This window comes from Mustela nivalis, assembly GCF_964662115.1.
Source record: "Mustela nivalis genome assembly, chromosome: 13".
Lineage (NCBI taxonomy): Eukaryota > Metazoa > Chordata > Mammalia > Carnivora > Mustelidae > Mustela > Mustela nivalis.
Window position 1 is genome coordinate 76,718,558 of NC_139032.1, and position 13,115 is coordinate 76,731,672.

A 13,115-nucleotide genomic window follows, 5' to 3' on the forward strand; every position below is an offset into this window, starting at 1 on the left:
TACATTCTGCATAATGAATTTGTTTTTTCCTATCTACCATGCAGAGACATCAACTCGTTTTTTAAAGAAACCATTAATATGAGCCTACATGCATTTTAGACCACCATTCAAGTGACTTTAAGCCCTAGCAGCCTTCTCTGAAGGGATAGCAGACTCCAAGAGCTCCTGGTCATGGCTTCTGCAGAGACAGAAGGCCACTGCCCCGCTCTCTGGGCCCATAACTCCATCTCTCATGTGAAGGTGACACGCCTGACTCAATGCTTTCTTGGAGAAAATGCAATGAGACCATGTCCACAAAGGGGCCCAGCACAGTGTCTGATACATGGTTAGATAGATGATCCATGAATTTTTGCACTGAGAGAAAGAGTGAAGAAGACATAGTTCAGGGTTTGTAGCTAGACACGCTTGGGGGTTCTAGTATCCAAGAGAAGCTCCATCTCTTACTTGCCATGTGACCTTGGATAAGTGGCTTGGCCCCTCTGACTCAGTATTCCTGACTGTAACATGAGGGCAGGGGAAGGGCTTCCACATGTGATGGCGCTGTGCCCAGCCCCGCCCCAAGGGCCACCATGCATGGTCTACACTGCAGAGCGGGTCTCGTGAGGGTCAAAGTACCCGGCACATCAAGGGCACTCGGGAAAGGGCAGCCCTGCTCCAACTTTGTTCTGATTTTGTTTGTTCGGACCTTCTTGGAAAGGCGCTGATTTCTGGAGCACTGAACCTCAGCCCCCGCGGAACAGGCCAAGCACGTGACAGATGTTAAACAGCTATTCCCAGAGAGGTCAGCCAAAAGGCCAAGGAACGGGAGACCCTTTCCTCTCTTCTCCGAAGCACGATTAGTTTGTCACAGCTGACAGATGATGGATGGGTACGTGTCAGTCCAAGGGACACTGCAGACTCCACCTGACCTTCTCCTGAGCATTCTAACCTCTCACGCTCAGCCAGCTCTTTCCTCCCCCTGCCAGCAAGCCCCCGCCCCCCTCCGTCGCCCCCTCACTTCTCCATCATCACCCCCCACCCCCGGCACCTCGCGGCATCCCCGCTCACTCACCATCACAGAGATGTGGAGAATGTGCATCTGCTCCTCCACGATCTCCGAGGGCTCCTGCAGCGTGGGCGCGGTGGCCCGGGCCAGCTGGCCGGCGCTGCTCATGGAGACGTGGAAATACAGGGTACCGTTCTCCAGCCACTGCTGCCGCCAGTGCACCAGCGAGATGTCCGCCGCCGTGCCAGACATCTCTGCAAGACAAGACCAAAGGTGCAGGGTGAGCGGCACGCCCCCCCGCCTCAGGAGTCCAGGCCTGGAAGGAGCCCTGCGTGGTCAGGAGCTCAAAAGTCACCTACTCTGCACCTGGACACCTTTCCCTACATCCAATCTGAGAGCCGGAGACCCACACTTCCCCTCAAAGATGGGTCACCTGAGACCGAGAATCTCCCCAAGCAACAGAGTGGCAGAGGCGGAATCTGAACCCAGGTCTGTCGGGGGCCCTTGGGGAAAGCACTGACCATGGTAAGGACATTCATGCCCCTAAATCCAATGCATGGAAATCAAACTAATTAAGAGACTCAAGTGCCTACATTCTCCTGAGGGCACGGAGCTGGAAGAAGGGGAAGGAAGGACGTCTCCATCCTTGAGCAGAGCGGGGGCTCAGAGTGTGACTCCTTCACAAGCCGAGCTAGAAGTACGCACAGCATGAGCTGCAGAACCGCAGAGCTGGAAAAGCCCGAGAGAACATCTGGCCCAGCCTAGGGGCCTCAAAATTACCCTTTTTAGGAACAGAGCTTGGCAACTGGGCTGATCTGAGCCTGTTTCTCCTGCTTTGGTCAGAGCAGCTCCGTTTTTTTTTTTTTTTGCTAGTATATATACTGCACGGCCAGGAAGGGCGCGCGGGCACCCAAGTTTCCGTGGCTTAAAAGTATCTGGAGAGACGCTGCTCCAGCCCAGTGTGCTCATATGACCCGAGCTGAAGGCTGATTCTCCACAGACTGAGCCACCCCGGTGCCCTCCATCAACTGGTCTTTAAATTATTCTTCTAATAGTACTTCCTTCCAATATAACCACACCAACATAGCCTCTTCTTGAATGATGGGAGTGTTGGCAAGCACAGGTGGTGCCCACAGTAAGATCATACCATGGCCTCATCACGCTGCCTCCTGGAGGGACTGCGACCCTGGAAATGTCCTAGAAGGAAGGCCTCTCATGGTGTCTTGTGAAGAAAGAGGAAGGGTGGCTCCTGGAGAATTACCAAGACTTCATTCAAGCAAGAGTTACCATAGAGACAGAGGCACTCCACTGTAGAAAAGTAGCCGTAATAATGTCTGAGGCTTGGGGCTCTGGACCATCTTCCCAAGTCACGGAGCTGACCAAGGGGCAGTATTCCCGCAATTACCACAGATCTCATTAACATGTGTGTGTATATGCGCGCACACACACACACACACACACACACACACACACTTGAAGAGGACGGATGGGAAAGCTGAGCTAGAACCCCTAATCCAAGCAGCTCTCCTGGTCCCCCACTCTGCAGCCCCTGGAGACACAGAAGGAAAGACAGTGACCTTGAAGAGATGATGTCTGCTCACCAAATTCTACTGAATTATTCTTGTATCGCCCACTCCCCACAGACTCACTCCTTCAGGTTCACAATCAACAGCCCTTAGGGAAGAGCATCTGGCACTTAGTACGGGCTATAAAAAGTTGCTATTAATATGTATTATCATTATTATTATGAACAGGGACAGGATCTAATTCCCCCTTGAGCTGCGGTGGAAAAATCCTTGAGACAGCCTTGAGGGCTTGCTTTCTCTCCCACTCCTGATCGAGTCCACTAGGAGACCTTCCAAACGCCACCCCGGATGCATCCCTTCTTGGCTCTTCTCCTGCAACCACCTGGGCCAATGCACCACCCTCTCTTGCCTGACTAGCTACACGGGCTTCCTAACAGGACTCCTCTCTGGCTCTTTCCCTCGCTTTTCTGTCTGTTCTCACCCAGAAGCCAGAGGACCGGAGGACTCCTGGCCCAGCCTGTTCGCTCCATCACTCCTCGACTCGAAACCCTCAACAGCCTCTACCTCATTCCAAGGAAAAGACAAGGTGACCAGAATGTAGTAAGTTATGAGCCCAAGTGAAAACCCGCCTGGGCTTCACCTGCTGTGCCAAGAGTCAAGCGGGGAAGGAGATAACCACAAGACTTCATCAGCAATTAGGACACGGGGGCCCCAAAGGACGCCAAGAGCTCACTGTGGGACACTGGGGGCAGGAGACTGGCTGGGAGCCCAGAGTGTGAAGCGGGTCTCTCTCCAGTGCCTTCTCCCCCCCCATCACCCCACCACCCCACCGGGCCTCAGCACCTGAAGCACTGGCAGCAGTTTCTTCTGGCCGCCAGCCAGCTGGGCCAAGGCAAGGTGAAGACATTATGGTAAATGGGCGTGCTCAGTCCCTCACTCATGTTTCTTTCCATGCATCAAAGCCTGGAACCAGAGGCCCAGAGAGCCCCGGGCTACTGGTTGCCCTGCAAATAGCTCTCTCGTGCAGCAGCTCACGAAGAAGGACTCATGGGCCAGTGGTCGGGCAGGCCCTGGCCAAGCCGCGTCTGACTGCCACGGCCTGGGATCGAGGAGATGCAACGAGTACAGGGAGGCTTGCCTAAATCTGCGGTCTTCACTGCTGGAGCTCTCTGCAGCCTGTGCTCAAGATCCCACCACCAAAGAAGCCCCCCTCCCCATGCTCAGATCAGGAAACAGAGGAGCAGCCAGAGTCAGCCCCTCGCTTCAGGCCACTGGTGAACGGATGCCCAGCTGGACCCAGTAGATGTCCGGTCCGCACAATTGCTACTACGCTGGTGGCTCTTGCAACATCTCCTTTTCCTTGACTAAATTAGCCCATGAACCAAAACTAGATTGAGCTCTTTGTTTGCTACAGCGATGAGTGCACAGTCAGCAGACAGTAAACGTTAAATGATAATAACAGTGTGTGAAACACAGTAAATATTGAATCACAGAGATCGGCTCTGGACTCACTCTATTACAAAGGAAGGAAACTGTTGCTGAGGTGGGGAGGAGGGCCATGGGGCCTCGGAGAGAAAACCCGCCCTGGTGGAAGCAGAAGGACCAGCCATTCATTCCCGCATTCACTCATTCCCTCAATCATTCATTCATCCTTTCATTTATTCCCTCGTTCGTTCATTCCCTCATTCATTCATTCCCTCATTTACCCCATTCATTCATTCACCACTCATTCATTCATTCCCTCATTCATTCATTCATCCTTTCATTTATTCCCTCGTTCGTTCATTCCCTCACTCATTCATTTCCTCATTTACCCCATTCATTCATTCACCACTCATTCATTCATTCCCTCATTCATTCATTCACCATCCATCCCCTCATGCAGTCTTTCACCATTCACTCATTCATTCCTGTATTCATTCATTCATCCTCTCATCCATCCATCCATTCATTCATTCATTTATTCATTCACGTGTGTGTGTGTTCACACATCTAACACACATTGTTGAGCACCTACTCCATTGTGGGCACTTCAGTAGCTCAGAACATGGAGGGAAAGGAAGCCCAGTCTTGCCTTCAGGAAACTCAACCCTTTAGTGGCAGAAATTCTCCCCACTCCCCAGCTGGCATCTCAGTGCCCACACATGCGCATCTGCCCACGTAATATGGCCCCAGACTCTGCACATTATCCTGACCCACCTGCTACTGGCATCCCCTCATGTGCCCAGCCCTGCCGGACTCACACCTGTTCCTCAAACAGACCAGGGTCACTCTCGTCTCAGGGGCGAGAACTCTCTGTCCTGTCTGTCTGGAACTGTCCTCCCAGACCTTTAAGCCACCTTCTTCTTGGCATTGGCCTCTGAGTCCAAGTGACACCTGCTCAAAGAGGCTATGCCAGGATTAGCTGAAATTCTCCTCTCCACACACATCTATGCTCTACGGTATCCCCTTTACAAAAACCTTTTTATAGCATTTATCATGATTAGAAATGAATCATAGGTATTTTCTGAAATATGTGTTTAATGCCTGTCCCCCCAGGAGAGCAGAGACCTCGCTTATTTCCTGCCATATCTCAAGTGCTTTTAAAAGTGCCTGGCACACAAGTGCTCAGTGAAAAATTACTAAGTTGCCAATAATGAATACACACACACACACACACACACATACACACTCACACACACACCCATAATAAGATTATGGAGGTATTGTTAAGCCTCATTACAGAATTAAAGAAAGAATAAGTAAAGGTCCATTGAGAATATGAAGGTGTGACAGGAGTCTCCTAGCTTAGAGACAAAGAGCTACTCTAAAAACATGGTACCATGAGCGTTACAGAGAACAGGCGTATTGTTGGCTTTCAGAGGAGAGAAGGAGGCACAGAGATGGCCTGGGCGGTTCGGGGTCTCAGGGCACTGAAGCCACACATGTAAGGAGTGCGGCAGGACATCAGTTGGAAATACACTCCAGACACAGGGTTAAGGGCTTTGTATCCCGGCGACAGAGTATATTCTCCTCGGTGTGCAGTCGGGAAACAGCGAAGTACACTTGATCAGAGAGCCAGTCTCGTGTCCATTAAAAACAGGTCAAAGTAATACCAGCATAACCAAGGCTAGCTCTTGAAATTCCCCGCTGATCGATTTTCCAATTGCATTTTCCCCTTCCTCTTCCCCAAGTCCTCCCATATAAACATTTCACTGAAGTCTTCAAGTCACATTACAATCAAACTTAAAGCAAAAGGGGGACTAAACGCATTTGGTCGGGAACCAAGACGATTCCCATAAAGGCAGATTATGCTGACATGATGAATATAAAATGAAACAGCAGATATTAAAGTGGGAGAATTGGTGCACCATGCCTTCCGGCGGGAGGCTGACTCCTGCGCCTGCCTCCCTCCCATCTCAGAGAGTGAGGTTTTATATTGGAATCATAAAGAAACACAGGGATTGCCTTTTCACCTTTCTCTGTTCTCCCCCCATGGGCCACAACTCGTGAAATATTCAATAGGCTCAAATCCCCTCAACCGCCCCACTAAAGCCAAGCGAGAGGATCAGCCTTCATCAGTGATTCTGGGTAGACCGCCATCCTGCCTCGGCAGCCACAGATGCCTTTCAGCCTCCTGGAAAAGAAATAAAAATTCCCGAAGGCGTGTTGTGCTTTTAATTGGCTTGTTCTTCCTAATCTATGGCACTCATTGTATTTTTATTTAATTCCTGAAGGTCATTATGAAAATAAGCAGCTCTTCTGATCACCAGCCATCTTGGTAACATCTCCCATGTGGCTAACTAACCCGCCTCCTGATTCCACAGCTCCGCTGACCCTCCAGCAGATAATTCGCAGAAGGCCGGAGAGCACTTCTGATGAGTTTGCAAATAGTCTTTTGCTTCACCCGGGGGGGGAGGGTGGGGAGCAGACATTGCATGAGATGAACCACGAGATGAACTCACTGCCTAGGTACAAAGAACTGAGGAAGGCAGAGATGTTGACTTCAGCCGCCCTTGCCATTAGCTGTTCCGGCCTTCATGGGGGTCATTCCGCCGAGTGACCTTAGGAAACAGATCTCAGATGCACGCCCTCCTTTGCATCTCTACAGCGGTTGCCTTGTTGCTGACCTTCATCATCGCTCTTGTAGAACACCTCAAATGGCCTTGTGCCAGTCAGGGTCTCATCCCAGAAGAGAAGACACACTCAAGTGAGGTCACTGAGAAGTATTTAATGACGGGGCTGTTTACAGACTTTGGAAGTATATTAGTCAGGGTTCTCCAGAGAAACAGAGTCAACAGGACATATAGAGACACATATAAAAAGACTCACTATGAAGGGTTAGCTTGTATGGTTATGGAGTCCAAAAAGTCCCCAAATCTACCGCCTTCCAGCTGAAGGCCCAGGAAAGCCAGTGACATAGTTCCAGTCCAAACCTAAGTCCTGAGCATGAAGGAAGCCAACGGTACATATCCCAGTCTGAGTCCCAAGGCCCAAGACCCAGGAGTGCTGGGAGAAGATGGATGTCCCGGCTCTAGCAGAAAGCAAATCTGCCCTTCCTCCACCTTCGGGTTCTATCAGGCCCTCAGTGGGTTGAGTGATGCCCAGCTCCATTGATAAAGGCCTTTCTCCTTTACTCGGTCTACTGATCCAAAGGCCCGTCTCTTCCAGAATCACCTTCATGGTCACATTCAGAAATAATGTTTTATCAGCTCTCTGGACATCCCTTAAGCCAAGTCAAGTTGACATATAAAATTAATCATCATGGGTAGAGTAAAGGCACACCAGTGTTGGAGCATCTCAGGGTTGGCAACAGCAAGCAGCTGTCACCACCCTAGGCCTGAAGGGATGACGAGAGGGAGATGTGTAAAACCAGGAAACAGACACAGCTGTAGGAAAGGACTGCCAGACAGGGGCTTCGAACTCCAGCAGAATATGCCGGCTACTGATAAGGCATGGCCCATCATGGATGTGGTGGGGTAATACATGCTCCCATCTCACGCTCCCTCTACCTCTAATCTCTTGCAGGTGCCTCACGTGGGCCAACTCCAACCAAACACCCAAGGGTAGAGCAAATCATACAGGTCAGCCTTCCGGCGCCCTCAGCAGGGAGGAAAGGGGGAAACATGGATCTCAAGGGGGCAGTGGAGAGTACCTGGAAGGTCCCTCCTGGCATGCTGACCTGCAGGCTTCCTTCCAACCATCATGCAAATGACTACCAGGATTAAGTTTCTAACCTATAAATCTGACCACATCATTTTCTTGCTTGAAATCTTCCAATGGCTCCTGACTCCCCTCAGGATAAAATCTAATTTCAGGGGCCTGGCCCCTGCATTTCTCCCCTCCCTTACTTCTCTTCACTCCTTTCCCTGCACTGACACATTATATCTGATCAAATATTTATGCAATCTCTACATCCACTACGCTCTTTCCTAATTCAATGTTTTTTAAGATGCTTTTTTTTTTAAGATTTTATTCATTTATTTGACAGAGAGAGATCACAAGTAGGCAGAGAAGCAGGCAGAGAGAGTGGGGGTGGGGGAAGCAGACTCCCCACTGAGCAGAGAGCCCGATGTGGGGCTCCATCCCAGGACCCTGAGATCATGACCTGAACCGAAGGCAGAGGCTTAACGCACTGAGCCACCCAGGTACCCCCCACCCCTTTTTTTCTTTTAAGGCCAAGAGAAATCAGTTTAATTTTATAGCACATCATTTAGTTGCCTCAACTGAAGATGCCTCTTCAGAGGCCGGGACAGCCTTTGCAACTCAACCCCATACCTTCTCTGGAAGATCTCAGTGACCCCCATATGAACTAGATATTCCTTTATACTTCCATAAAGAGGGAATATGGTGTTCTGTGTAATATCACAGACCCCGAGAGACCAACTACTGGAATTTGAATCCCAGCTCCCCTGTGTGTCTTTGGACAGACTCTTTACCTTATTTGTGCCCATTTCCTCGTCTGTCAAATAAGGATAATAACACCCGCCTCATAGAGTTCTTTTGAGAATTAAATGAGATAGCATGAGAATTAAATGAGATAATTAAATGAGATTAGCTTAGATCTTGGTCCTCACTAAGCATTCCAGTTATAGGTGTTACATCTCACTTCATACGCACTATTATAACACCCTATTTTACCACTGCCTTGGTCTCTGGTATTTATCTATGCGGTGTTTGGTATTTACCCATGTTAAAACTAGTATGTTTATACAGCTGACCTCTCTCACTGGACTCCAGTGCAGGGACACATCAGAGCCATTTGTGAACCCGAGTGCCTGACACAGTTGCCAAATGCAGGGCAGAGGGCTTCGTAAACATTTGCTGAGCTGAGCTGGGTTGCCCCGTTATCTGAATTCAAGTGGGCACTCCAAGAGGACACAGAGAAGAAATGCCAACTCAGGGCAGTCATGATGGCTTGTTTCCCATAGAGCAACACTACAGAAATTTATTTAACATCTGGCTCAAGTTTAGACACTCAAGAGAATGCAAATGAAGAGAAAGACAGACTTTAAACATTCGAGGAGTTTGCGATTCTCATGGAGATAGGAAGTTTATATAGAAAATAGATAATCCCGTGGTTCTGTTTAGACATAAGTATGTATATATACGGCTGGAAAGAAATAGACTGGAACAAAATACACCAGATCATCAAGAAAGTGCTCTTCAAATGGTGAGATCAGAGGTGATTTTAATCATGATCTGATTCATTTTTCTCTACATTTTCTACATTTAATATACATTACCTCTGCATCTGTTAGATGCAGATATATGCTCACTTTAAAGATTCAGTCAACCAACCTTTTCTGAGATCTGGCATTGAGGGATTCTATCCTCAGGAGCTTGGGCCAACGAATGGAGAAAAAACATGTCATAAATAACTAGAAGTCAAAGTAGAAAGCTTGAAAGAGAGGAGAGGACTTCTGGCTGGATCTAGAAAGTTTCTTTGTGGCGGAGTCTTAACAGATGGGCAAGATTTCAACAAGTGGCCATGTGGCAGAGGGCATGGTGGATGGAGGAATGACACAAAAGTGAAGGCGGGATTGCAGGTGTGCAAAGGGTCCAGTGGGAGGAAGCCAGTAGAAAAGGCAGAGGCTCGCCATTACAGAGGAAACAGAGACAGAAGGCTAGATAGCAGGTCTGCAGAGAGGGACATAAAGAGGGGACTGCCGTGTCTTAACTACAGGCTGTCTCCCAGGCAGAATAAGAAATATTAGGTCCCACTTGGGGCTCCTTCATGCAATCAGACCAAGCCCTAGTTTAGAGGCTAATGAAGCTCTCCAAATACCATAAATGTAAACCTCTATGATTTTCTTTCTTTATTTGTGAAGCGTGTGTGTGTGGCAGGAAGAAACTCAAGCCAGCTGTCCTACTCATATCACACCTAACATAGAATTAAGAGGAAATAAAGCCATGCCTAGCAATGTGCTCAGAAATCTGCAAAGCCCCACACTTCATCCTAAAAGCAAATGCACTCATTATCCCCACCATTCAAGAATCTAATTTCCATGGGGCACCCAGCTGGCTCAGTCAGTAGAGTGTGCAACTCTTGATCTAGGGGTTGCAAGTTTGAGCCCCACGCTGTGCAAAGAGATTGCTTAAAATAAAAAATCTTCAAAAAAGTAATATATAACCATAAATATTTACAGACCACCTAAAATGTGCCAGGCACAGTGCTAGGTCCTGTGGCAAAAGATTGGGCAAAAAGAACAATTTGATTGCTGCCCTCACGGACCTTCCATTCTAGGACGGATGTTCCTCTATGGACACTAAGCAGCAACAACACACCATCCTTCCCTCCTTCAGTTTCTTCATCCGTTTACCCATCAATCATTCATTCAATCCTAGTGCAAGATCGTGTCTGTCTAGCTAATTGCTGTCCTCAGTGCTTAGCATACAGTAGGTACCCAATAAATGTCTGTTGAATGAATATATCACTCATTACACGTATCATGAGTTCCCTGCCCTCAAGAAAATCACAATCTAGGAGAGGAGGAAAAGGAAGATCAATGAAGGGGACAATCCTCTGGTACTGGCCACGAAAGCATGCATAGGGTGTTGCGAGAACACGCGTGAGGAGGGAGTTAATGCCCCTCATTTATCAGGGGTCTGGACAAGGTTAGCAGGTAGAGTCTATAATCTGGACATTTTATAAGTCTATAAGGTCCTGATGTCAGACCAGGTTACATGTCCGTAGATGCATCATGGTGGTGTGCAGTTGGGGAGGCTGCTTGGGGGGTAGAAGGTGGAGAGATGGGGTGGGGGTGGGGGTGGGGCTGGGACCCAGCCAGAGCAGTGGCAGGTGGAGAAGAACACCTCAGGAGTACCTTCCACCCTCTTCTTCCTCGCTCCCATCTGTCAGCTACCTCTGCCTTTGCCCCCCACTCCCAGCCTGCCTCTTCCCGCTTCCTTGGGGAACTGTGTCTTTTGCCCAAAAAAACTGCATTCCCTAGCCACCCAGTAGAGATAAATAATACAGTTATATCCAGTTAAATAAGGGAGGGGAAGAGAATTAAGAGTTATCGGCAAGGGAGAAGAGCACATCGCTTCAGATTCCGTCTGAAAATAGATGGATAGTGGTTGGAACTGGATCGTATTACTCCTGCTTATTCTCTCCTGTACCATTTCCCTCGCTCCTCGCTGCATTTTTTCACCTGGTCTTTCTTTGTTGTTTAGCTTCACTATATGCCCTTGTGTTTCCCCTTGTGTTCGCTGTTTCTCACTTTTCTTTTCTTACCTTAATGCACCCAAACGATCAATGAGTTTTTCTCCCCCTCCCCTGTTCCACAACACTGCAAACTGATGGGGAGAGGAAGCCAAAAGAATGGGGACAGGGACTAACTTGCACCAACAGCTGTTTATGTGCCGGGCAGTCAGCTAGGGGAGGGAAACCCACGTGAATAAGGGGGGCAGAAGGACACCTACTCTTCAGATGTGCTGCCTGAGGTCCCAGCGGGGGACTGGCCTCTCCCATGGTCCTCCATCTAGCAAGGGGCAGAGCATGAATTCAAGCTCCATTTCCCTTACTCCAAATTCAGTGTTTGCCCCGCTTTCCTAACCAGGCTGAGAAAAGGAGTTTGCACATTTGAGTGAAAAGACAAGAGGGACCAAGTCCACACTGGGGGTGTGATGTAAGTACCAGGGACAGCACCTCCCAGTCAGCCAGATGCTCGGATCACATGTTCCATCAAGAAGAAGTCATCCGCTGGGGTTTGAGTATTTCTGTTGAGCCCTCTGTTTTTAAAATGCACATCTGTCTTGGGAAAGGTATAGGAAGCATTCTGTCTGGGGGTGAATTAAATTTTTTTTTTTTATTTATTTGACAGACAGAGATCACAAGTAGGCAGAGAGGCAGGTAGAGAGAGAGAGGAGGAAGCAGGCTCCCCGCTGAGCAGAGAGCCTGATGCAGGGCTCGATCCCAGGACCCTGAGACCATGACTTCAACTGAAGGCAGAGGCTTTAACCCACTGAGTCAGCCAGGCACCCCATGAATTAAGTTTTTAAGACCACTTTGCTCCTTCCTCCTGAGCAACATTTACCAAGTTAGGTTTACCCCCTGAGCTTCACTTGTCTCATGCGGAAAATGGGAATCCTGAAAGCAATCTCTGACAAACGTCCTGAGAACTAAGAATGACTCATGTTGGAAGAAGCCAGCACAGCACTTAGCACCTGCGTATTCCCTGACAGCTGTCTGTCTTCTCGTCACTCCTTGTCTATCTCACCACTGTCGAGACAAGAATCAGGTTGTTCAACAGCAGTGGGGGATGGTATGGTACCAACTACAGAGAAAAACGTGGCAGAGGTTACAGATCAGACTTCCTGCTTCACTTGGAAACAGTATCTAGGACCCTTCTGTCTGGAGCTCCAGTTCCCCTCACCCCTTTTAAGTCATCTCTGTTGGCTTCAACCTGGAATCATAGAAAACCTCACAGATGAAGGCATGTAAAGGAATGGAGATGAGTGATCTAATTCACCATTTTACTGACTGGGCAATGTAGACCAGAGAGGGGTAACAACTTGCCCAAGGTCACACAGCCTCACAATCTAATGTTCTTCAAGGATCATAAGGAGGCTAGAGACAAAGATTTGGGGTGGGGGCAGGCCAGAGGTGAAAGATGGAACCTCCCGGACTCCTAAAAGTGCTTTCCCAGCAAGGGGGGAGGGTGTAGAATTCCCCTGGACCTCCAGCGCTCCCTCAGCCCTAAGATTCTACCATGAGAGTTTCTCCTACCATGATGGTTCCCCAACCCTCTCACCTCAACCCAGAGGGTTCCGTATCTGAGCACCCCAACCTGGGTTCACACCAACAGATAATAAAATGGGGTGAGTCAGGACAGCATGGTGCTATGCAGTGTTGGGGCCGAGGGAGGAAAAATGAAACTTGCAAAAACCAAACGGGCAGCCCAACAGAAACTAAAGAGGGTGCACAGAGCTGCTACTGTTGCCACCAGCTACTTGCAGCAGAGCGGGAGATGCTGGGCGTGGAGGCACCCCTTCCCGTGATTACGTCGTCCTGATGCCAGATGCCGGGGGACACCCACTGCCTCTGTACGGGAACCACAGTCCACCAGCCCCAAGCCGCACGGTGGCCTCCCAGTTTCCGCCGTGCTGTACTTCCTGCCTGA

At 49.2% G+C, this 13,115-nt stretch overlaps 1 protein-coding gene across 3 annotated transcripts in view; it reads right to left on the bottom strand.

The window, feature by feature from the left end:
• The window catches only part of ASTN2 (astrotactin 2), an 855,422-nt gene that overhangs the window by 731,087 nt on the left and 111,220 nt on the right, over positions 1 to 13,115 (bottom strand). For all 3 annotated transcript variants that reach the window (XM_082697137.1, XM_082697136.1, XM_082697135.1), the window contains exon 2: positions 1,052 to 1,239. In XM_082697137.1, the coding sequence (XP_082553263.1) occupies positions 1,052 to 1,239 (188 nt within the window). The remainder of the gene's footprint in view (positions 1 to 1,051; positions 1,240 to 13,115) is intronic.